This window comes from Stegodyphus dumicola, chromosome 12, assembly GCF_044657685.1.
Source record: "Stegodyphus dumicola isolate Sdum_Otavi_A_Nest chromosome 12, ASM4465768v1".
Taxonomy (NCBI): domain Eukaryota; kingdom Metazoa; phylum Arthropoda; class Arachnida; order Araneae; family Eresidae; genus Stegodyphus; species Stegodyphus dumicola.
In genome coordinates this window covers 24,404,138-24,431,720 of record NC_140779.1, presented here as the reverse complement: position 1 = coordinate 24,431,720, position 27,583 = coordinate 24,404,138, and the positions used below count along the sequence as shown (strand labels likewise).

General features: G+C 29.1%; 1 protein-coding gene across 3 annotated transcripts in view; it reads right to left on the bottom strand.

Moving 5' to 3' along the window:
* Positions 1-2,984: 2,984 nt before the first annotated feature.
* The window catches only part of Ipk1 (Inositol phosphate kinase 1), a 272,981-nt gene continuing 248,382 nt past the window's right edge, over positions 2,985-27,583 (bottom strand). For 2 of the 3 annotated variants that reach the window (XM_085827577.1, XM_035357089.2), the window contains 3 exons: positions 27,389-27,494; positions 26,707-26,780; positions 2,985-14,824 (listed from right to left, as the gene is read on the bottom strand). In XM_085827577.1, coding sequence (XP_085683703.1) covers positions 14,668-14,824; positions 26,707-26,780; positions 27,389-27,494 — 337 coding nt within the window. In that variant the 3' untranslated portion in view covers positions 2,985-14,667. The remainder of the gene's footprint in view (positions 14,825-26,706; positions 26,781-27,388; positions 27,495-27,583) is intronic. The other variant, XM_085827576.1, reaches the window with a different exon arrangement.

Here is a 27,583-nt window from a genome sequence, read left to right as displayed (position 1 = left end):
TTAAAAAATATCACAGAAATTACATAAAATAATAATGTAATATGGGACATAAAATAATGTAATATGGGACAGTTTATACCAGAAACTCTCACATATTTTCTTTTCCTGTCGCATCAACTGATCTTGCGGGTTCCAAGGCTGAGCAGTGATTTTTCAAGAGTTTCTACATAAGATTTAGCATTAAATTCTTTTAAGGTTTCCTACTTAAGGAGAGTCATTAAATTGCATATATGCTGTACAGTCAAAGAAGATCTGTATTTGATGAAGTACTTTGGATACCCAACAATAAACCTATTGAAAACAGTGGCATTTTCTAATTTTTCCTCCTCCTTCAAACCATAACAAGATCAGAGACAAGATCCCCCCCCCCAATTTTCAGAAAAGAAAGATTAATTTAAATCAAATTATGATTATGACACAAAATATTTGTAGTTTTCTATACCATACACAGAGCGAGAACATTCTAAGAATGCATTCTTAGCGGTTTTCCTGAGAATATTCTCAAAGGTAGGTTAAAGCTATATATACTCTGCCTGTATGCGGAGTAGTGGTATTTTGAATCAGTAATGTCTTGAGTTCAGAGATTAGCTCGAGAGCGATCGACAGAGTCAGGATCTGTATTTTGGTGCTTAGCTGTCAAGCTGTCTTCACCATTTACAGCCTAAAATCTGTTGATCGTTTCAGCGTTTTTATTGTAGTTTTTCAATGACTGTAAACATGTCTTTGGAACTGTGATGTGTAATACTGGCGAATAAATTGTGTTTTGATTCTTTATCAAGTATTATCATCAATTACTCTAAATCCACCAACCTGTAAAATGCAACAATATCTTACTGAACCAGAGATACATCATAAGTGCCATATGAAATTACAATTGGCTCTAAAATATTCATAACATATAGTGATAATTATTATTATCACTTCGAAGAACATGAATAACTAATCAGCTTTTCTACAGGCTACCCAGTGAAATGCTGCATGAGGCAGTTCATTAACCCATATATTGCTGTTGTGGAGATTAAATGTATTACAGGCCTCACTAGTAAATACAATACATGTTCCACAGAGTCTTCATTTTCAACATCATCAGAGTATGTAGATAAGTGAGATGCAGTCTTCTTTAGAAAGTACCTTTTGTTACGGAGAGAGGAAAGGTTTTTGAACAGCTGCCTGGAGAACATCAAAGTCTACCTACAGAAGATATATGACTTCTCTCAACTGCTTCTTCAGTTCCTAGAACATTTTGTGCTTTCCATGTTGATGGCTTTCCTTAATTATATTTATCCAACAGTCATCTCAACAGCTTCTTTAAAATTAAATAACTATTACTCTGTTACGCATTCTTGTTGAATCTCATTTATGAAAATTTCCACTGAAACTCATTCCAAAACTTTAATATGCAGCTGAGTTACATAATCATCATCAGTTGTTGGTATGATTTATTTTAAATGAAAAAAGATTTAAATCATCAACATTTTCAATAAAATATAAGGCTTTTGAAAACACTCTGAATGAGAAATGGCCTGCATGCATGCAATAGGTTAGAACTAAGAAATTTTTTTCAAGTTTATGAATGTAAATAAAAGTTTGAATTCTTACCAATTAAAATTTTAATTAATGAAGTTAATGCTTCCATGTGAATGTCCAATCAAGAAATAACATAACAAATACTGTAATATATTGCATTTATTTGTGGTTAAAAACCGTGTTCTCTCAAGTTTATTACATGAAATCAAATACACACTTAAATAATCATGTAATTTATGATTACATGCTATTTAGTTAATAAAAACACATTATACTTTTATATATATTTTTTAATATTATTTTCATATTGATACATACAAATATGTACAGAATAATACAAAATTAGGAGCACCTTAAATTTAACAATTGTTTTCATTAAATCAGCCTGAAATATATAAAATCAAAAGGATATTTAACCTAAATTCAGTTTCTTAAAAAAAGTAACATTTATATATGTGCAACAGATGAATAATTATAAGCAAACAACTAAAAACATAATTTTAAGAATTTTGTGATACTTATATTTAAAATTGAATTAAGATGATTCCTTGATTTAACAATACTTTTCTGAAGTTGTTAAATAGGAATTTAATTGCAGTTCATATAAGTAATTTTATTTTGAATAAAATATGCAAGAATTTAAGACTATTTTATTATTAAAAAACTGCATTCAGAAGCGCCATCCCTTTGCTTTTCAAAAGCAAGACATTTCTACTAAAAAAAAAAAATTTAAAATGCTTAAACAGAAGAAAATGAAATATATTATTAGATGTTAGAGGAGAGGAATGGTATTTATTAGTTATCAAAATATACTCATCCTGAGATGATGTATGCAGTATGCAGTAGTTCATGATCTTTATCTTACAAAATTTATTAAGAGTACATTTGATTTGATCAGAATTAACATCCAGAATTTGCTGTTATACAAGAAGTAATTCCGTTAAATTCTGCAAATTTGAAAAAGCTGTGTAAAATTTTGTAGGTAAAATTGAAGTGCATTAAAATAAAGTAAACAAATTAAGATAAAAAATATTCTTTCATGTGATAAATGTAAAAAAAAAAATTGCTAATATGATTGCCAATATAAATTTCAGTATTTGTATTTAGATTAAGGGAAAGTCCTTAATTGTTTTAAATAAGAAATCATTAAATTATTAACTAATCATCTAGTATTTGAAAAGATATACATTTTAATTCCTTAAATAAAAAAACTCAGGATTTTTAATGGAGGGAGAGCATTTACTCATTTCTGTAAAGGTATTTCTCTTTTAGAAGCTGATAAAACTGCCAATTACTAGGTGTAATATATACACATTAACTGAAGAATTGCTGCATATAAAGCATCAGAATACGAACATTTTCAAAATTCTTTTATCTGTGATGCACTTCATATTGCCATTAGCTTCACTAATTTTTTTTTTTTTTTTTTTTTTTTTTTTTTTTTTTTTTTTTATATATATATATATATATTACAGATTTGATAATGTTTTTGTATAGCACTGCATACTAAAATTAAAACAAATATCTAATTTCATCTAAAAACACTTAATGTCATGTAAAAACTGTGCCATGGTAAATCAATAATTATAAGTAAATCTGCAATTTAAACAAATAAAATACAAGCATACATTAACACTCAGTTTAAATAAAGAAAACATTAAAAAAACTATAAACTAGACATCACATATATCTTAACAACTTATCGATGGATAACAATGTATGTTTCAAACTTAATACTGCCTTCAGATTTCAATGATGGGAAATTGCATCTAATAAATTATTGTTAAGTAATCAATCAACTATCTCATTGATAAGGTGATTGATAATTGTTAAGTAATCAATTTTATAGTCTCATCGATAAGGTGTTAATTGACAACTGAACTGAAAAGAAAATTTTAAAAAATGTACACACTCTGAAATACATCATATATCACATTTTGGACTAGAAATATATTAAAAAATTTTAAAATCACAAAATTCACCAAAATGAATTTAATCACATAACTTAAATGGCATATAAAAAAAAGCAATTATAAATTAGTTGAATTCAAATTTTCAGTTAGAAAGGACGAATTTCATCAAGAATACAACTACAGCTTAAAATTTACATATCTGCATTTCTTCTCATATTTGTCAAGAGTAAAATATAGAAGAATTTACTCATAAAAAAAAATGAATGTGACTACAAATAACCTTGCAGTTATCATCTGAATTTATTTAATTAAAAATATCATATAAGCAAGTCTCTTGTAGTAACATTACAATGCTTAATTAATATGATTAACATATTAATATACAATCATTATCTAGAATTTTAGGATATATTAAATACATTTAAATAAAATTCTTTTTAATAATTTCAGGAAGTTACAAACTTTTTTAAGCATGATGAATTTAAAGGAAATTAACATGATTTAGTATAAAATTTTATTTTTAAATATATTATCTTTAAATTAAATTTTTAAATCTAAAGGCTTGACATGAGATTTTTTTTTCCCCTTTATGTGACACAAATTCTCACATGGCCTTGGTGTTGACATTTCTTCTAATGCAAGTGAATGCTGGAGTAAATTTCAATGTGCATATATTAAGAGAAACTTATGACCATATAAAGCATATACATATTAGCCTATATATAATAGAAAAAGAGTAAGATATAGAAGATAATAGAAAAAGCTAAATTTATTTTTAGAGACTTATGCAACATACACTTATTAAAAAAGGGTCCTCATGCTAAATCCAAAACTCTAGTGACTAATGTAAAGTTAGCAGGTTTTTCTGAAGCCAGTGCAGCATAAGATAATATCAGCTACTAAAGAAGAAATTTTGTTTGACGCATTAACATATTTCAAATTATTAATACTCTCAGTGGAATTTTCTTCACTTCCTCACATATTGCAGTAAAACCACAGAAACAGACCCCACATTTCCTAATTTCTATTTGTGAAGATGATTGCCTTAAAGAATACAACATCATAGATGTTCAATATCTTTGTTCTCAAAAATGTTTAATATTAATATTTTTTCAGATGTTCAATATTTATGTTTTCAGAAATGTTGTCAGTCAGCATGAGAGGTGTCACAGTATTTATTCTTACAAACAGAAAAAGCATATACAATGAAACCTCGTTTCACAAATTTAATTGATTCCTGAAGGCTGTTCGTCAACCAAAACAATTTTTGCCATTGGAATTAATGTAAATGCATTTTCCTGGACCACAATTGTTCAACTCCACAACAATATTCTGGGAACAAAATCATTGCCAAAAAACCAATGGATATCATTAAATATAAGACAAAGGTAAACATAGCATTAAACAGATAAAAAAAAGTCAAAAGCTTAATTTAATATTACTGTATGAAAGAACATTATGCAGCATAAATGGAAAATGACAAGGAAGATGTTATCATTTGGATGAGGCATCTCTTCCTAATGCAAACATTAAGCAACGGTCTTTGGTAAGTATCTTATTTTATTTTCCTTTGTCTTTGCACTGTTTGACTCTGTTTGAGATTCACCAAGCCTTCATTTAAAATTTACCTCATGTGTTTTATTGTTGTTTATGTTTTAAAATGTTCCTAAAGTGACATATTGGTATTATCACTGAAAATGCTTATGTTGTAACTTCTTACTTCTTTATCAGGGTGATATCATTGCGTGAAAACTTTACATTTTCCCCATTCTGCACAAATTTCCCATCTTCCTCTTCTACAATTGCCTTTTGTTGCTGATTATGAAGTTGCTGTAGTTCTTTCTTGTTGAGTTCATTTTTATAATCTTCTAATAACATCTCCATGTCCTTATTGTTAACTATCTATCGCATGGTTTTGCCTAGATACATAATATCATAGATAACAAAAGAAGTCCTAAGTGTCAAAACCCTCAAAGTCTCTGCATATAGTCCAATCTCAACATAATTTCCTCCAAACCAAACTCAAGCTCTTATGAATCACTTGCTGCCAGACTTTGTTACTGAGGATAAAGCAAAGGAAAATATTAAAATGATGTGATGTTATCTGTTCAGAGATTTTGTTTGTGAAATGAAGCATTTGTGATCTGAGGCTCCGCTGCTCTTTGAAATATATGCTTTGTTGCTGTAGTTGCTTGCAGGATAGGATACTGAGTTCAGTTTTTAATGCTACAGATTTAAAAGAAACATGATTGTTCTGACTAAAAAAAAAAAAAGAAACTTGTTCCATTTCATACAATTTCAATTGTATATTTGGACAGTTGCTTAATTTTTCATATACTTCACATTCTAAATGCAATATTTTATTGAATAATTTGTTATCAGATAATTATTCTTTGACATTCTTTTCTCTGTATGTTTACATTTTACAATGTCCATTTAAAATTCTTTTGATGAATAAATTTTCCTATCCATTTTCCAAGAATGAAATACAGCTGCAAAGAAACCAATAAATTCTTCTGCTGAAAACTACTTATCCACTCTTAAAATCTGCAGTTTGATTTAACTGATTACTTTCATGCAAAGAAATATAATAAAGTATCCTGCTTAGGTAAGATCAGAATTAATCTTGGCTTTGGCTGATGGAAAAAATGAACTCCAAACGAAACATGCACACTAAATGTATATTCATACTGTCTGAATTTACTAGGAGATATTAAATATTAATATATTAAACTATCAGAATGTCATAAAATGCCAAATTCCTTTTACTGCAGGAAACACTAATTGGCAGAATGTTATAAACAAATGTAAATTATGCTATACTAGGTATAATTATAGCAATATAAAAATTAGCTGCATTATAAAATAAATCTAGCACCTACAAAGCTGAGCAAAATAATTCTGTAGCTGCACATTTTCTAGGAAGTCACATTTTTGAACATGCTAACTCAAAGATAAAAAAAGGCACCACACATTAAAATGTTTACAGATAGTGCACACAATTACAGACAAACATATAGCCTGTCTCTACAGTGTTATGTGAAACTAAATAAAAATGACAAGAGGAAAAAAAATTGTTTTGAAATCAAAGAATATTTTGTGACAGAAGATAAAAGATTACTTCTATGCATTAATCAAATTTATCATGTTGTATGAATAAAAAAAATTAAGTAAAAATTTATCACAAGATCTATAAATCTCTCACATTCAGTGTTCCTCCTCAAGAAGTATATGACAAAAATATTTTCTTTCTCTCTCTCTCTCTCTCTCTATATATATATATATTTATTCATTCATTTATAAAATAAATCAAAAATTCAAACCCAATACATATTCACTGTAATAAGGAGCTGGCAATAAATAAACTATTTTGAAAAAGAAATAAACTGCTGTAAATAATTAAGAAAAGGTGCCCAGCTTTGAAATTCAATGAGTGCGAAAATGATAAAATAAAGTAAGAATTTACATCTCCTGACACACTGTCATCAGAGGTTGGTTTATTGAGAGAAATAAATGTAGCAACTTATTTCTGAAATGAAGATGACACAAGTTTACTAAATTTAAAACTTCAATAAATTAAATAAGTACTCCATTCCCTTGATACACCAGCTACCTAAAGACTAGAGGAAAAAAATTCTCTTTTGATTTTATATTATTGTTTTTGCACAGCATTTTATTTTTTCCCCACTCATTAAATTTCAAAGCTAGAACATCTTTTTTAAAATTACGTTCATTACGTATTTACAGTGGTTTATTGCTTTTGCAAAATGGGTTACTTATTGCTAGTTCATTATTCCCTGCTGAATATATATTGGGTTTAAATTATCCATTTAATTTATTAATACTGCCATCAGTTTTTGCAGCATACAATGCATAGTTGGATATTGGATTAAAACTTTTTCTTTTATTATTATTATATATGTAAGAAAAATATATAAATTATATATAGATAAGATAAAAATATGTTAAGCAAACTTCTAATTTTAATTGGCAATAGCCTCTTTTATTCTTCATATTAATTTGGATATTTTCCCTTTCTGTCCTAAGATTAGTAACTATTTATAATATATCCATCTAAACTGCATCATTTCAAAATTAATTCGTATCATACAATCTTATTTTACGCTCAATGCAGATTGCTTTTATCCAATCACTGAGTAAGATTTCAACTGAAACTCCCCCCTTTTTTTAATTTCTCCTACATTTTCTTCAGAATGCATCACTTTCTCACTTGCATCAAAGTAGCATGTCACCCACTTGCTTTTGTTTATCATACATTACAAGATGTGCTAAGCTTCTAAAAGCACCCATTTTGTGATGGATTAATGAAGCATGTGTCAACCATATATAAAAAGTAAATAATTGAATTTGCCCACATTTGCAAGTCACTTCTTTGTTATGCATTTACTATGCCAAACAACTATTTCCAACAGTTTCCTAATTTGCATCCAACATATGTATGCATTTCTTAAATTAATCTTTATTAACAGAGCTAAAATTAAAGTAAATTTTAAATATATACATAATTAGTCTAAACTATATAATATTAAAAATCCACTAGAAAATTTTCAGAAGTATTTTTATAAATTGAAAAAAGCAGGAAAAGATTTGAAAGCTTAACACAGAAATCTTGTTATAGCTTGTAGCTGCTCCATTTTCTGGCTAATTGGTTACATTTAATCAGAAAATGGAGCAACTACATCATTTGCACACACAATAAATACACTTTTCTGCTATCACTAAGTGAAAAAGACTAAGAGGAAAGATGTGTTTGATATATAAGTCAGATTCTCCTTTCAAACATCGAAACTCAATTCAACCCAATATTAATATTATGTTTATTATAATTATTATTCTAAACATGTTCAACATTTTACATATTAGTTCCAGTAAAGTGTAGTTTTGGTATTATTACAATACCAAAACTACACTTTACTGGAACTAATATAATGCTTCATTAAAAAAGGTTCTAATTAGACCCACGCAAGTAATTTATGAGGAGTTATTTCAGTTTCAAGATATACTACATATTATGATGTCATTATTAAGCAATTTTTTTTTCAAAAGTGTTGAAGAAAATCAAGCACGGGAAATTGTGATAAATGTTAGTTATGAGTATGGGCCAAAAGTCATCACAAAAGAAAAAACAAGGGTAAGAAAGAAGAAACTATTGACATTAAAATTATTTTACTGTATGATTTCATGAAACACAATTTATTTCAGGTAATTAATGAAAATACATTTCTAAAAGTACTACTTTTATCAGGCATTGCTACATGCATAAAAAGGGTTTGGCAAAGCATCCTAGGGCTATCTGCCTATGTACATGGATGCCTTCATGGAGGACTTTTTAATGGAAACTGGCTCATATCCACATTACCCATGGGGAAAAACCGTGAAAATGTCCATGAAGCCAGCCCATACGCTGAGATTCAAATCCAGATTGAACTATCAGTGTTCAGAAACTTTACCACTAGGCCACTGGTAAGCCCCACAGAGAAGAAGCTTTCTCCACAGAAACAACACATATAACTAATTATATGGTAATGCTCTAAATGTAAAAAAAAAGGAGGGAAATTTTGTTTTTCAATGTATTTATATTTTATCTCCTCCTTCTTTGAATATCCGCATTTTACTACATGAAAATTTTTTCACTGGGCTTTTCTTTATTAGAATGCTTCTCTGTTGGAAAAGTTTTTTCATGGGCATTTATGAACTTGAGTTTCTTTTATTTATTATTTTTTTTCTATTTTATTTATTTATATTTTGAATTATTTTTATCATATAGGCTTTTGGCACAAAATTGTAGAATATATACATAATTAATCATACACATTTATAAGCATAAACATTTGCATATATATTACACAGATATATTTCTATAGACATATTTTCACAAGCATATTGAAATAAAATATATTTCCAGAATTAATGAGTTCAACATTTAAGAAAAAAATTTTTTTCACTATATTTGAGAACAAAGTAAATACAATTAAAACAAAACAACTAATGTGCATTATAATGTGTATTATAATGTGCTCAGAAAATATATTTCATTGCAGTATTCTTGGATTTGTTTTGTGCTCTTTAAAATCAAATACAGAATACAGTATATTTTGTGATACATATGAATGTACTTTCAGTAACAAGGGAAAAAATGTCTGCTATATATGATGTTCAAGAGTGTCAAAACATTACAGGCTAGCATTGAAATCTGTCAAAAGCTCATTCTTTAGTCTAACATCTTCAACGTGTGAAATATTAACTATTTTTAAAAACTCTTAAATTATTCCCAGAACCCTCTGAGCAAACAAACAAAAAAGTCAACATATAATTTGCGGAGAGGGTTAAAAAATATTCACAGTTATTGAATAAATCTGATATTCCAACAAAAATAATAAATTAGCTCTAGCTAGAAACATACCAATTTTAAAATTACTCAAAATTCAACTTTCTATTGGCACTGATTTTGGAGGGAAAACAAAGTCCACTGTAAAGTGAAAATTTGCACTAATTTTGGACTCGGACAGATATTTAAATTTGATCCAAAAAAGAATTTACAAAAAATAAGTTAAATAATATCAAGAACATACTAATTATGCACATTATATTATGATGTGTTTATATTTTATTTTAAAGAAATTAGGATTATGCTTCTGGGCTAAACATGTGAGAGCTACCATATATTTCCATGTATAATATTAATGATTGAAGAAATATTTTTATTTTATTTAACACTAATATACATTAATCAAATTTCTCAGAATCAGTGTCTAGCTCAGAATTTTCTAAAAATCCGCATATGTATCTCTGTAACAATCAAATCAAAATGAACGGCATTTTTTTCTGTTTCACTGTTAACATAATTTTTTATCAATAGCACTACTAATGAAACATTCTTTTAACAATCTTTCTTTCTTTCTTTTTTTTTTTTAAATATGTGAGCATTTCGCACTCATCTTTATCTCATTATTCATTTACATTTCCATTATTCAAACATTTAACAATAATTGCAGGATTTATAAAAGCCAATACACAAGTTTTCAATTTTGGCTAAATTTTTGCAGTAAAACCTCACTTCTCAATTTACATATGCATCAGCTTATATTTGGAAAATTCTGTAAACTAGTGATGGATTTAAATAATCACTTTACAAAATACAGTTTTTATATATATGAAATGATTTTCATTTTATTACATCAGTGCTTAATTTATTCTGCAAGACACATTTTGAAACTTTCGGGATATATATAATTCTAATTTTCAATGATGCATTCTTAATCATAAAATAAAATAGATACTGTAAATATTACAAGCAGACATCATAATATTTATGAGCAGTATACAACAGAAAACATACTACCTAAAACTTTCATTTATATGATCCACATATTTCAAAAAACGCTTGATGATTAATTTCTACCTAACAGCAATTCTACATAGCTATGGCTCCATATAAAAGCAAATCCACTAGTATGCTCAACATCATACATTACTATCTTAAATAAGTTTACAAATGCATATCTGTCATGTATGGTGTAAAAGTAATGTAAATAAATATGTTATGGTTAAGAAATTAAACAAAAATTATTTATGCATTTAAATAAAATATCTAAGGGGATTCCACGAATTTGCATACTTCAATGTATTCATTATCTAATCATTATATTTTATTGGTATTTTGATGAAGAAGAAAAAAAATGCATAGGATGGAAATACACAATGTTTCACTTTTCTCAGTGAAAAAATTTAAAAGTTATTCCAGACAAGTTAACAGTACATCAAAAAATAATGTGCGTTTCTGGTGCTAATAATAAAATAAACAAATGCAGACATATATTAGGATGCTAGAACAATATACTATTTTTTAACTTAATAATTTTTTATCTCATAGAGATAAAAAATAAAATAAATTGTAAAATTTTAAAATTTGGTTTAGCCTTTTTACATTTTATAACAAAATTTTAAAAAAAAATATTTATATTTATGCACATTCTTATACAATGCTAAAAAAATTAAAAGACCAGTCACTTTTTTGAAGAAATATTTATTTTACAGTTCACATTTTGAGAAAAAAATGCGATATATGTTTATGTAGCCCTACAAATATATGCCTTGGGAAAATTTGGCTTTTAAAATTATTTTATTCAATTTAAGAGCCTAAAATATTGTCTAAACCCCTTGTTGAGTCTTCAAATATTTTAGTACATAAAAATAAAAAGCTTAAACTATTTCCTTTTATAAGGATTTCAGGTTGTTCAGGTTGTCAGTATTTCTAGGTTGTGTTGTATACCCAATCTGAGCATCTGTACAAGCAGCAATAGAATCTCTCTAAAGTATTCTTTGCGTGTTTTATTGGATTCAAGTTGGGTGAGGATGTCAGACACTTCATATGCTTGATTTCTTGCTTCAAAAGGCAATCTCCCACAAGATGAGCACTGTGATATCGAACATCATAATCCATTTAAAAAGGTAAGTATTACCTGTGGCTTCAACCAGATCAAAGTTCTAAAGTACTTGTACCTTCTTCCCATCTGGTATCCCATCTGATAGTTATTCCTGACAAATCCATCAATACTATGCCTAGATTTTATGGGCAAGCATATTAAGTGCATAAAATTGAGATTATCTTGTATCACATTCTTTTCATATAATGAATGAATTTCTATCTTTACATGAAAAGTATATTTATATTTAAATATTCAATTTCTATATGAAGAATTTCTTTAAACAGAATTTTGACACATTTGTAAGAGAATTCAACATCACTCTGTACTACCCCACTGCAGTGGCATTTGCCCAGTTATTCCCCATCTTATGGTGCCTTATAGTTAAATATCCATATCCTACAGTTAATTTCCTTGATAAAATTAGAGGTTAAAGACATATTACAGGCCAATATCTAATATAAAAAATACCGATGAAGATTACTTTGGATAGTTTGGGTCGATGCATTGTTTTCTAGCCAAGAAAAGCTCCTTTGGCAGGTAAGTAGCATTTTTTGTTCTTCAATGGCTGTTATAGACAAAAATAACTATAAGCTTGTTTACATCATGTTGATGACTTTGACTTACAGTTCTTGTCTTTGTCCACCTGTTTCCAGGTTACCAATTTTTCAACAAGCCATTGATTCCTGAAATTCATGACACTGAGTTATTACTCAAACTTTTTCTGTAGAAAATTACACCACTAGGCCTAATACCTCATGATACAAACAGCATAATGTGGGATTCCCAAGTCATGGTTTTATTTTTGCAATTCTGCCAGTTATGTATTTTGACATCACTCATGCTCTTTTACATAAGAAATCTTCTGCTTCTTGAAGTATTAAATTTATATTCAGATTTTAATTAGATTTTAAGCATTATTGAGCATAATATAGCAAAAAACAAGGAGACCATTAATTTTTAGCAGTGCATAATTATGTGTACATTTACCATATATTAATAATACAAAACAAATGTGTATAGAATAGCATTTCAGAATTACAAACAATCCAAAATGTAAATTACAAAGGTGCCCCATAAAGTATGCAGACAAATTAAAAAACCAAATGATAAAATAAAAAATGAAAGAATAAATATATGTTTAGAAAGAGTGATATTTCTTGTTAGAGCCAGTTTACACTAGTTATTTTAGTCTGCATGCTAAAACTCTAGAGTCATTTTCAATTTCTGAGAAGTTGTATAAAAACATTTGCTTCCGGATGGAACACTGTTACAGCATTACATTTTGTTACAATTTGCGTAAATCTGCTACCAAAAAGCTACAGATGATTCAGGCAACATATGGTGATGCATCATTATCAAGTGTATGATTGTTGCAACTGCTTTAAATGTGGGTGTGAAAGTGTCAAAGATGAACCAAAGGTAGGGTGCCCTTCAACTTAAAAAAAAAAATGAAGAAAATGTGGAGAAAATTTGTTCTTTTGCAAAAGCTGATAGATATGTAATAACTCAGCAACTTTCAGATGTGCTTTTATTAAACAAAGTTGTAAGTTACTTTTAATTGAAAGTCTGGAAATGAAGAAAGCTTGTGCAGGATTTATGCCTTGGATTTTAAAAGAACCAGAAAAATAAGGCAAAAAGTTTGCTGTGAAGATTTGCCAACAACTGTGAAACAGGACAACAATTCCTTAAAATATATCATAGCAAGAGATGAGACATAGTGTCTACAATATGAACCAGAAACAAAAGGAGAAAGTGAATAATGAAAAGGACTGCCTCCTTCCCTATAAAAAAAAGCACTGATGTCAAGATCAAAAACTAAAGCTGATTGCAACTTTTTATTACAAAAGACTTATTCACCTTCAATTTGTCCCTGAAAATCAATCAGTTAATCAGTAGTTTTACAATGAGGTGCTTTTTCATTTAAACAGGACAAGGTGAGTTAGGAATTAACTTCTTGATTTTAGGCTATGGTTTCTTTTACACTAAAATTCTAATCCCCATACAGCATTGCCTATACAACAATATTTGGTTAAGTATTCAATTGCAGTGATAAACCACCCACCATGTTCTCCCGACTTATCGCCGGCTGACTATTTTCTTTTTCCATAGCATAAGATGGCCATGAATAGACATAGATTTGAAAATGTCTGAGATATTAAATCAAATGTTATGCATATTTTGTGAATGGTTAGTTCTAATGCCACTAAACAGCATTTTGATGACCTGAAGAAAGTTGGGAAAACTTGTATAGGTATCTCTGGCAATTATTTCCAAGGAGTTAAATTTATTTGAAAGTTAGTAATCTTATTTATAAGAAACTGTCTGCTTACTTTATGGGTGCACATTCCCAGTCATGCATTTAACTTCCCCCCCTTTTCTTTTAATGCTTCTTTACCCTGAGTTTACTTTTACTTTATTGACTTTTTCAATGACAAAATATGACCACAATTTCACATCAAATTCCATTAAGCTTTATGCATTTTCATATGCATTCATATATTCACAATTCAGAGGTAAGATGGATATACGTCTGCATAATATTACATTTTTGGATTCAAGATTTGTGGCATTGTATTATATTTTTCTTTCTATTTTTTTTTTAATCCTTGACTGACAGAAATATTTCAAATTTAAAAAAAAACTCTATTTAAAAAAAAATTAAAGTTTAACAGAACTGAAATTAGTCAACATATGTAAAGAAGTAAGTAAATAATTTTTAATTATTCCTGCATACATAAACAGACACACAGTTTTCACATACCTAGATTTTCTTGCATTTAATCAATGCATGATTCTAAAATGAATGGAGCTTCTGTGTAAACCTTTTCTACTTTATTTAATGGTTTTGCATCTAAATCCACAATAGCAATGGAAAAAAGGTAAAAATTCCCATTTCCATCCGAGATAACATTCTCACAATGTTTTGGGATAAAACTAGAATATAAAAGAATTCTTTTAAAATCAGAAATATAAAATAATTCAATTAATTACAATGCACAACTGAACAGTAATTTCTATGCACATGCATATTTCTATATGTCATTTTCATGATTCATAGGACAACAGCTCGCCATATATTTTGCATATTTAACAAAATTTTTCACAAGAGGATTTAATGCTAACTGCAAGTATATATTACAGGTAATTAAATAAACTTTTTTAAATAGCTAATACTTATAAATTTGATCTCTTTCTCTAAATAAAACAAAACTCAGAATTTTAAAATCCAGTTGATACATATTTTAAATTAAAAAATTGAACATATTACTCCTAAGCATAAAGACTATTGTAGAGCAAGGAGAACATATGCATCTGCTTCTTAAAACTGCATTTCTTAATTCTAATTTGCAGGATTACTTTCAGTACTTTAAACATTAAAACAGTAACATAAAATTTGAAAACCATAAAATTCATTCATAAAAAATAATAGTAAAATTCCTTAGCTTTACTAAAGATATTGCTGAATGAAATAAAATTATAAACAATTTCCATATGCTGATTTTAGCTGCCAAACCGGTATAGTGATTGTTTGGTGGAAGGGGTGAAAGACTCTCGGACCCATCCTCACAGAGTTCTCTGCATCAAAACTGGGGGGGGGACTGAGCCAAATTGATCTGTCACGTATTAAGTGCTCAAGACTGTTGCCAACAACAGGCATAATCTAGTGCTCCTTGCCATGAGGAATTTCGTGGCTGGTTTTGTGATTTTAATATTAACAAAGAATTCCTTAGAGACAGACCTTTAATACTTACAAAAACTACTTAAATCTTTAGTATGAGATGAATAATTAAATGATAAATTAATGTTTTGGGTAATTTTATTCAAAAGCAGTTCTTAAAATGTATTTTAAATATGAATAAAATACAAACATATTTATTACATAATTTTTTGAGTTAGAAATATTATCACACTTAATTATAATTAAAGAAATAGATATTTAGAATATATTTAAACAATATAATATAATGCAAAGCATGAATTGTAAGAATACCTTGTTTATAAAACTTTCTTGCCAATCTTAATTGAGATGCATTAGTTTTATGATACATGTATGTTTGTAAGAGAAGAAATTGAAATATGAGTTAGAATGGTTAAATAAAATGTTGATCCTATATATAAGTCGCTCAGAAGCCAATGCAGTTAAGTCCAGAAAACAAAAATTGAGAAAATTAATGTTTTTTGATACATTAATTTTTAAAATTCTTGGTTTGTTAATTTAATCAGAAAAGTATATATAGTCTTTTTTCTAAGTGTTATGCAAAAAAAAAAAAAAAGATATGTACAGGATCTGTAAATAAAAACGTAGTATTTATTGGAACAATGACAGCATCTTAAAAATTTTAGGACTTATATCTTTCGGCAGCTGAAAAAGATAAGAAATTTCCCTCGACATTTTTATCAGTCAGAGTTTTTACAGTTATTAAAGAAAATTTATTTAATGTTTTTGATAACACAATAATTTTCACAAACACTTCAATGTAATATTTTTATGTTTTAAGTTTAGATATTTCAAATTAAAAGAAAGCACATACATAAAACTCGAGCAATTCTAAATAGTAGAAGTAACAGTTACAGTTACTATGAATTTGTTGTTTTTCAGTGTTGCCAACAAATATCAAAAGAAGAAGAATTTAATTTTTATTTCAAAATTTATACATAAAAAATATTGATAAAAAGTGGACTTGCTCACAATGGCTTCTGAAATTATTATACAATATATTCAGAAGCTATAAAAAAAGGGCTGTCTGACCTAGAAAAAAGGAAGTAACAAGTAAATTCTTTAATAACTAAGAAGAATATAATTTATTTCATCAAAATTTACAAAAATCAGAAAATATTAAAAATTGTAACAATAATTTCTGAGTTTCTGGTTTCTGAGCCACTCATATAACAAGAATGTATATAATAACAATATTTGTGTAATAAAATTAATGTGTAGATATATTAATAATTTTATGCTTTACTTTTTCCCCTTTCAAAATTTATATGGGGCACTTTAATTGCCAACTGTAATTAATTTATTGTCAGATTTACCATAAATATAATATATGATAAGAATCTTGCAAAAGAGATTGATCCAAAAAAAGATTAAAAAATAAAGGAAAAAATCTCATTACATCTGCATAATAAAAAAAAATCTATAATAATAAAAAAGAAGAGTTTGCATGTATATATCCAGGTTCTTTATAGAATAGAGATGGAAAGACCCAGAGCTATTAAATTTGGCACACAAATTTATCAAATCTATCACCTCAATGTGACTTTTTTAAAAAAATTAAAAAATTTTTTTAATTAATTAATTTTTTTTTCACCTTTCTCATGATAATGCCTTAGTTATTTCTCTTCTTTTTGTGGCAACAGTTCATCTGTTAAACTTCGTGCAAACAGCATATAAATTTATATATAGTATTTATTTCTTTTAATTTCATCCTTATTTTATTATTATATGTAACATCCCCTGGTATATGCAGGGCATCCACAAAGTCCCTATTACCCATATCTGTAAGAAAGAGGTAGTACTGAAAACTTTTGTAATGCTATTACACATATATCATAGTTTTTTCCCAAAAATTAGTTTTTGTTTAATATATAAATAATGTGAGTATTTGGGGATTTGAAAATCCTCATGTTACAAGTCAGCTGAAGCAGAACAGCTCAAAAATGAATGTTTGATATGGGAGCTGCATGACAAAAATTTAGGACTATTTTTCTTTAATGATCAAATAATAACAGACAGGATTTACCTGATTAATTACATTTCCCTACAGCTGGAGGACCATCAACCAAAATCCATTTGGTCATGTGTTAAGGCTGTGCAACTTGTTTCACTTAAAACAGAGATTTGACTTGTCACAAAACCTTTGAACATTGATTGTGAAAGTATGACCAGCACATAAAGTTGTTCCATTCCCACACAACAACTGTTGAAGTTGTTCTGGGACTTCCTGCATTTCTCATTTAGATTCAAATTTCAATTGATCTCATTTAGATTCAAAATTCAATTCTGATCTCATTCTTCCTGGATATATGTTAAAATTTGAACTAGTGTAGATATCCCATTTAACACAAATTCAATTTTTTTTCTAGCGTGTTAATTTTTTTCATTGCATTTCAGTGCAACCGGTGGGTTCCCCCCCCCCCATTTCCAGCACATTGTGTTACAACTAAAAGCAAACAAAGAATTAACAAGATCCTATTGGTATTATTATAACAACTATGATGAATACATCAGTTTTCACTTCCAAAATATATGAGGGTACAATGAAGAGCATCAAAACAATATCATTCCCTTTCCTTGGAGACAAAGGAAATTTACAGGAAACTTACACTGCTCGACATTGAAAACGCAACACCAAGAAGGAGTGGTCAAAAACTTATGCAAATTTTAGAATAGACGCACGTCATTGAGTTATACGAATGATGTGAAATGCGCAGCTCTCCGACGCACATGAAGTAAGATATAAGAAAAGGAACAAGCAGAACGTGTATTCGTGTCATTATTTCTGCCAGACAAATTATTGAAGAAATTTGGTTTTTGTCCCAGAGGATACGTGTAATAGGAGAGAATGGCCATGGACTTACTATGTATTTTCTTTTGTCAAGATTTTTTTGTTGTTAATTTAAAGATAACATTCATTTCTTTTGCTTGTCATTTTACCACAGCATGTCTTCCAACGTAAAATTTTTTTTGATTGGTGCATATTTATTACTTCAGAATTTAAAATGCTTGACAGTACCTGATTGTAAAGTTTGGGTTGTTGATTTTAGATGCCGTCAACGAAGGCACTGCCAGCAGATAGACGATTTTACAAGGGGTATGGTGATCGGACTGAGGAGAGCACATTGGTCCTTACGTCAAATCGCAGCTGATACCCACATGGATGCAAGCACAGTGCATCGGCTATGGAGAACATGGATACCCTGGATGTTATCACGTCGACCAGAACCATTTCTTGTCGATTGGTTGAACATGACCTGCACTCACGGTGTCCCTTAAGAAGACTGCCATTGACCCCACAGAATAGACACCAATGTTTAGAATGGTGCCGGACTGGAGCGATATGGATGACAGAATGGCAAAACATCGTATTCTCAGATGAGTCACGCTTCTGTTTATCCAGTGACAGTCGCTGCATAAGTGCATCGCTGTCCGTGGTGGTCCTACATCCTACTGAGCCGACACTGTTCTCGCTGTGTATTCTGACTTTCATTTTGAAATAAAGATCACTTATTGCTGCTTGCTGTCTCTGTCTTTTTTCCAAATTTCATCACTTTCTGACCCCTCCTTCTTGGTGTCGCATTTTCAATGTTGAGCAGTGTATATTCTTCTCAGTGCACTAATTTTTCTTCTTTCTCATTATTCATATTGTTTTTTTTTATACAAACTTTTATGTTTTTTGCACTTATGATGACTTTTATAGTTCTATATGTAATGCCTTTTATAGTTCCTCTGAAAACAGTTTTCCCTTCATTTCCCCCTTTTTTATCATAACACCTTTTAATTAATAACATGTTATGCAGTATATAGTATTTTTGCTCATGTATTTAAAAGGAAAGCCCATTTTTTAACTGATAAATTTTAACTGATAAAATAACATTTGCTATAATCTTCCTCTTTAAAATTTGGTTTTCATGTATATTTACATAACTAATCAGAGTTACAAAATTTTTTCCATTGTCTAAAAATTAGAGCAGAATTTTTTAATTCCTCATGGAAATCTTATCAGACAGTACATAATAAACATTTTCAGTTTGGTTAAGTTTGGTAGATAATGGAAAAGCACACTAGGACTATCTGCCTAAGGGAAGGCATGCCTTTGTGGAGGACTTTTTTACAGGAATTGCCTCATATACATGTTACACATGCAGTACGTAATGATCAAACTGTAAATAATGCAGTATATTAATTAACAGGACCGCATTACAAAGCATGAAACTTTTATTTTTCCAAAAACTTCATACTCATTACTTTTAAAAATAACATTAAGAATCATACAGTTAAGTGATATCACACTTGGTTAAATCTGAACTTTTGATTTATTAACAATGCAAAATTAAGTTTAGAAAGTTGTATGGTTATGTGATATCCTGATTCATTAAATGTGCACTTACAATACAGTCAAAAGTCGTTAATATGGACACCCATAATCCAGAATGATCTATAATCCGGACCTCAAAGCTACAAACTTTCTGCGCATGCATCAACGCATAATGCGTTCATGCATGTGCATAGGCATTTACGCATGCGCGTTTAATGTATAACGAATGGTATAAGCTAAGCTAAAATTATCTAATTATCTATTTCAGTTAATGCTGCAGATTGCGTTGTTCCTTAATCTTCGAATTGGATCCGGCTTATTATCTAGCAATCTTATAAAAGTAAGCTGGAACTTTCGATTATGTCAAATAGAATTTCCGATTCTGGAGCTGCCAAAGGATCTATCTACAAGTGAAAGCATGTTTCGATGTCCATCAAACAAAAAGTGGAATTGCTGCAAAAAAAATGGATAAAGGCATATCCTTTGTTTTTCTAACCATTCCGAAATCTGTTTATCAATTTCACGCTGCTCTGCGGGGGGGGGGACAATGCTGCGCACAATGAACTGGAGGTTGATCTGTCAGCACTATTCTTATCTTCAGGGCAGATGTTTTTATTTTATTTGGCTTATAATTCCTTACTAAATGTAGTATTTCATCTCGATGTACTCCGCCTTCGATATGATTTAAATTTCCGATATGATTTAAATCAAATTCCTCGTCATTATAAATATCATGAATACACATCAAATAGTTTTCTGGTTGCAATTTTCTAATTTCGTCTATGTGTAATGTATGCTTTACGAATGTGCGTGTTGAAAGAAATGTTTAATAAAGTAAACAAAAAAATATTAAGTTTTTTTTTCATAAATTTTGATATTCTTTAGATCATAATTGCTCTTTATTTCATAAATTACGGTTTCATATTTTTAATTTTATAATTTCTGCATGCCATCTTACCAGATTTAAATTGATGATCTATAATCCGGAAAAAACGATAATCCGGAATCGCCGAGTCCAGATTAAAGACTTTTGACTATATTCCTTTCACTTTTCTTATAAATACTAACAAGTCATGCAGTGTTAATCTGAACTGTATATTCAGATAATTCAAAAATAATTTTATTCCTTTTTCATAATATTCACCTCAGCATTCTATCACCTTATCTCCAATAGTCTAACACTACCTCCTGACTGACTAGTTTTAGGAATTACTCTCTGCTTTCATAACAGTGCATAAAGGCAACATTAGCAGCAGCTAGTATTATCTGTCACAAAGAGGTGCACATATTTAACCACAAATAACGATATTATAAAGAATCTGTTAGCTTTAAAATAACCAGAAAAGAGCTAAGAATCTATTGCAGTTTAGTAAATGAAAAAAAAAATTTGCTCAAAATCTATTAAAACACTATATTTTCTCTATTATATAGATGATCAGTAATATTCTTGTTAAGCATAATTGAAAAAGCTTAGACGTCTTACTTACTTCATAGTTTTTACTTAATGTAATTACTCACACAATTATCTGAAATACCTGTGCTTTCTCAATATTATGCTGGGTTAATAATAAGTATTGCTCAAACACTGATACAAAGACTTTGCCATTTTACACCAAAAATCTTTAAGAGTAAATTGCTTTAATAAATGTAAAGAACTTAATAACTGTAATTTTTTTTAATAAACATAAGATCTCATCTCTCCATTTAACCAAAAGCAAAACTTATAAATTTAGTCTTTATGATTCAAATGGTATAATTATATCATATAAATTCTGTTTCAATGATAACTGATTTAATGATAAATTTAAAATAAGTTAAAATTTTTAAAAAGAATTCAGAGATTTTAAATACAACCAATTCCTATTTAACTGAAAGTGGATTAAATAGATAGCAGATTAACCAAGCATTGTCTAAAAGTTAGTTTATTTTGAAACAATGGAAAACTTATTATTATCAAAGTCCATCAGAATACAGCTAAATTTCTACGGCAAATATAAAAAGGAGAAGAAAAATCCAAGGCATAACAGAAGTGGTAGAAGATGATATTACGTTACTTAGAAATTGTTTTTACTTACAATGGTGCATATTTAAGTGTACATAATCTGGAGTATATAAGCACTGTTAAAGCACCCATTAAAAATAAATTATTAAATCATAAAAATATGTGTACAACCATTAATAATCTGTTTGCCATTGACACCTGCTGAAATATGAGAGTAAGATAAACAAAATATTGTTCTTTCCATTTTTATAGTTCTGAATGCTGATTTAATTTACATAGCCATGTGAAATACAGATAAATTGTTAATATTTTTCTTGTTGACTGTAATGTGGTTTTCCTTTTGCCTTGTACATTTTTAACTCATGCAAGATTATGCATGATTTGGATGTTATGGATGTTATCCCCAGTATTCCCCCTGTTAACTGGGAGTCTACAATATACTGACCTCAATGGAGAGTTTAGTAAGTTATAAATCAAAATATACAAGTTAGGAAATGCTAAAAAGTTAGTAATGGAAATGGTGAAAGGTATTTATGTATTAGAATACCATGCAAATGAAAACATATCTACCATTTCATATTTAGCTTATTCAAGAAACTACAATGATACCAAGAATGAAACAATTTTCAAATATAAACAAAATAAGTTTTCAGATTCAATACAGTTCTTTGATTCTTCAGTAATGTTCTTCAATTCTAAAAAATTTTCCATATTTTTACAGAGATAATTTTGAAATTTAATGATTTGCATATTAGCAAGGTGTATTTAGATCTAAGAATAAATGATTAAAATACTAAATAGCCTAAAAAAGGTTTTCAAAAGTTATTCTGTTAAACATGAATAACAGCAGAAACAGTACTTATGTATTATTCTGTCGACCATGGAAGTTGGCTACTATCGAACCATGAAAGCTACTGGAGATCCCAATTAAGATGCAGCAGTCTGTGGAATTCTGACTGAATTGTTGCCTTTTTATCTAATAAACAATCAGTCTTCAACCTGCTTCATAAAAAGGTTTAAATTGATTTCTACTTATTTGTGTCAATTTTCTACTACTACTGTTTTGCCAGGCATATTCAGCTGAATATACTTAATACATTAATACACCTTTTCTGATGGCAGGATCCCACAGTTTTGAAAACAATCTACTGCTCAGTGTTCGGTAGAAGGCAGGTTCCAAATTTTAATCTCTCCCTCTCCTCCCCCCCCCAAAACATAAGGAATAAAATACAGCATCAGTTAATTTTTCTCCTTGTTCATAAAAGCAAAATGTGGCCTACCAAGAACCAATAAAGGTTACATCAAACAAAAATGCACATGTTATGACCAAGTTGTTATGTAATGGTTCATCTATAACTGGCACTAATAAATCATACTGCTTGGTGATTGTTTCATAGCTGATAGGATAATACATAAGTACCATAAAAACTTATCATTATCATAATTTGAAAGCATCCACAACATCACATCATAGATAGAATGACTGCATAATTTCCTTTCCAACAGCAATAGAGGAAATTTGTTTTTGTGATGTACATAAAGCCTCATGGGAATTCAAAGTGATACTTATTGAGAGCAGCATGCCAAACTGTTTTTCAGTTCAAATCATCCTCAAAATCATTAACATTGCTACAAAAAGTTTATTCCATAATGCAAGGGAGAAATGTGCAAATGGCATAAAAGATTTTGTGAAGGCTGCAATTTTATTGAAGATGATACGAATAATAAATGTCCCTCCAGTCTAGACAAGCAATGGAAGCATTGAGTATGTCTGGCATAAAGTTCACAAAACAGATGAAAAACCTTTTTCCAAAAATAAAATTATAGGTTGGATTACCAGCTGGAAGTTATCTCAATATTCATATCAATGATCTACATATCTATTTTATTTATCAATAAATGAATTCAAGAATTTTATCTCCAAAGCAGAATGAAATGTCATAAGAATATCAGAAAGATTTAATTGCCATGACTAATAAATATTTTCTAAATTTAATTACAGGGAAGAAGATATAGCATTTTTATATGATTCACTGACAAGATATCATCATCTGGTTAGAAATCAAAAACATCTTCCCAGTCAAAAGACCATGGACAGGAGGAGGAAGTCAAATTTTATTTATTTATTTACTTTGACTTGCAGAACATTATTCCATAATGCAAGGGAGAAATGTGCAAATGGCATAAAAGATTTTGTGAAGGCTGCAATTTTATTGAAGATGATACGAATAATAAATGTCCCTCCAGTCTAGACAAGCAATGGAAGCATTGAGTATGTCTGGCATAAAGTTCACAAAACAGATGGAAAACCTTTTTCCAAAAATAAAATTATAGGTTGGATTACCAGCTGGAAGTTATCTCAATATTCATATCAATGATCTACATATCTATTTTATTTATCAATAAATGAATTCAAGAATTTTATCTCCAAAGCAGAATGAAATGTCATAAGAATATCAGAAAGATTTAATTGCCATGACTAATAAATATTTTCTAAATTTAATTACAGGGAAGAAGATATAGCATTTTTATATGATTCACTGACAAGATATCATCATCTGGTTAGAAATCAAAAACATCTTCCCAGTCAAAAGACCATGGACAGGAGGAGGAAGTCAAATTTTATTTATTTATTTACTTTGACTTGCAGAACATCATTCACTAAAATTTCAGTAAATAAAAATACATTTTTAGGAAGAAAATACATTTTTATAGCCATCAAAATATGAAAATAGCAACAGGAAGCTATAGAAGGAATGTCTACAAAATGAAAGGAATGTCTACAGTCCAGCATATCACTCTACTGATTAAACACTATCTATCAAAATAAACTTGCACTGCATTAAAACATTTTACATAATATCTTGACATTTTTACCAGCTAGCTTTCACTTATTTCCTTGCCAGCAATCCATATTGAAAGTATAGTAATTTAAAAAATTCTGAGAATATTGACAAAATAATTTGGTTTGTCTTATTTAATTACGGCAAAGCCTCAAGGGCTATCAACCTGAGGGGAGGTATGTCTTCATGGAGGACTTTCTAAGGGAAACTGGCTCATACATACCTTACACATGCAGAAAACTACAAAAACACCCATGCAGCCAGCCTCTTTGTGGGTTACAAACCTTGGACTGAACTACCAGTTTTTAGCTACTTTACTGCTTGGCCACTGGTGAGCCCATTGACAGAATGAAAAATCAGTTTACAAAATATGCCCCCCCCCAAAAAAAAGAGAGATTTCAAAACTGCTTCCAGCAATTTTACGAATACTGTTAAAAGTGGACACCCATCGAAAATGACTTTACTGCAGGGGTGGGCAAAAGCCAGCCCACTTTGATATGATACTTTGATACAAACGTGATTACGCAGGGTTTATACTGCGGCAACAGTACTTCCCTATAACTTGAGATGTTTCTACAATGTGCATGATGATGAGGTTTACATGAACAGATCCCAAGATGGGAGATCAGCATTCAAAAGAAAGAAAATGGCCCAAAAACGTGGCATGGGGAAGTGAAGAATCTGCTGATATGGTCATGGAGGATATTTCAGAGGTACATAATAGTGTCTAGGTTAAATTATAGTTAGGTTCAAATAGATAGTGCCATACATGAAATCAACTACTAAAATCAACACATATCTTATTCCAGTGTATATGTGCACATACATATGAATGACTATTCTAGTGGTGAATCAGATCCCGTACTTGGCGAGACTGCAAATTGCCAGTTTATTCGGATCAACATAATTGTGTGAAAGAATTTTTTCATTAAGAAGGTACATGAAAAATAAATATCGATCACAAATTACTGATAAAAATTTATGATGAAAAATTCAGTATTAATGATTGCTCCAAGTGAGATGGAATCTAATTAGAATGAAATAATAGCAAACAAACATCCAATATTTCATGGCTCGCATTAAGTATATATTAATTATTAATTGTTTTTATGGCCCAGTGTTTGCAAATACAAATATCTGCACTTCTATAAATTTATAAAAATGTCTGATTAATCATATTTGATTAATCTTTTTTTTCCCCTTCATATTCCTTGAAATTTATGTGCACATTTTATATTCTATTGGCTGAGTTGCATGCAGGACCACTGTGACCATGTATTCAGCACATGATTATTATATTCATTATTTAAATTAAAAAATATGAAATTAAGTGCAAAAATTGCTATTTTAAATTTCTACAAAGGACGGATGCCTCCAATCAGATCCTGGCAAACAAAACGGGTGGTGCAAAAGATTGTCACCCAAGCCCTATCACACTTTGAAATGGCCCTAACCACATGATGCACTAAAAAAGACCTTTGGGCCCATGGTTAGAAGTATTTGCCCTACAGGAGTACCACATATTACTGTGTAGTCAGCAGTTTTATGAAACAAACAGGTTCTGGAAGCTTTCTCTGAAAATAACTTATGTATAAATATCTAAAGGTAGAGATTGCCTTTAACTTTTTTTTTTTTTTTTTTTTGATAAATTAAAATTTAGACATTTATTTCTATAAATAGCTTACCACAAATGCAATTACATGCTGCAATAATATATATGAACATGATTAACTATTGTTTCCAAAGCCTATGTCTAAACTGCAATTTAACATAAAAGAAATAAAAATATTAACCATATAATTCTAGAATAAAATAAATAAACTTAGCATAATAATTTTAGTTCATAATTTAATTTTAGATAGCATATGATAGCAATGCTTTAACTTAGCTAATTTCCTCTTTCTGTAAAAACAGATGAAAAACAAACTATACCTTTTAAGAAGACGTCTCAAAACTAACATGATAGAACAATCCTTCACAGTTAATGCAACTAGAAATTCCCATACCTGTTAAAATGAACGATTAAATAAATAAATATAAATAAATTATTCAGAACTATTATGATGGAAAAAAGCATAAAATAGGGAAAGATAAATTGTTTTTAATTTATGATCTATTTGTAATAGTAGTCAATTCTGCCCTGCAATGTCCCTAAATTGATAGTAACAGGAAACTTGCAGTTTAGTGCAGAAGTTCTACAATATTTTGTGAATGCATGCACATTATGCACTTAATCATATTTTAGAAATAAACTTACATGCTTTCTAAAGTTAATAAATAATACATCAATTTAAAAATCATTTCAAGAAATTTTTAAGATTTAAAATTACAACTTTATTCTAAATATTATGCAGCGAAAATTCGAAAAAAGAAACTATAAAGTTAATTTTTTTTAAATAGTTCTTATAAAAATTCAGAACGTCACAAGTTTAAATTGCTTCATGATTATTATGCAATTGTAATAATATGTTTAATGAATCTGTAATGTTCTACTATATGTCTAAATTGACACAATTTCTGCAGTGATGATTTACAAGTATAATAAATTATGTGAGTTCTTCTCTTACATTTTCAGGTCCTATTTAAATATCCAAAGGTTATTTAATTAACTTACTTTTCTGGAAGCATACTGGTAGTCAGTTTCATCTGGATGTTTATCTGGCTCACCAAGATAGGGAGGGATTTCAGATCTTGCATAGCAGCCAATACTGTTAAATCTCCTTTTTGTGAGAGATTTCATTTTAGATTCAATAACAAACTATTCTTATAATAATAAAAATAACTTTAATATATTTTATTACTAAAGTTA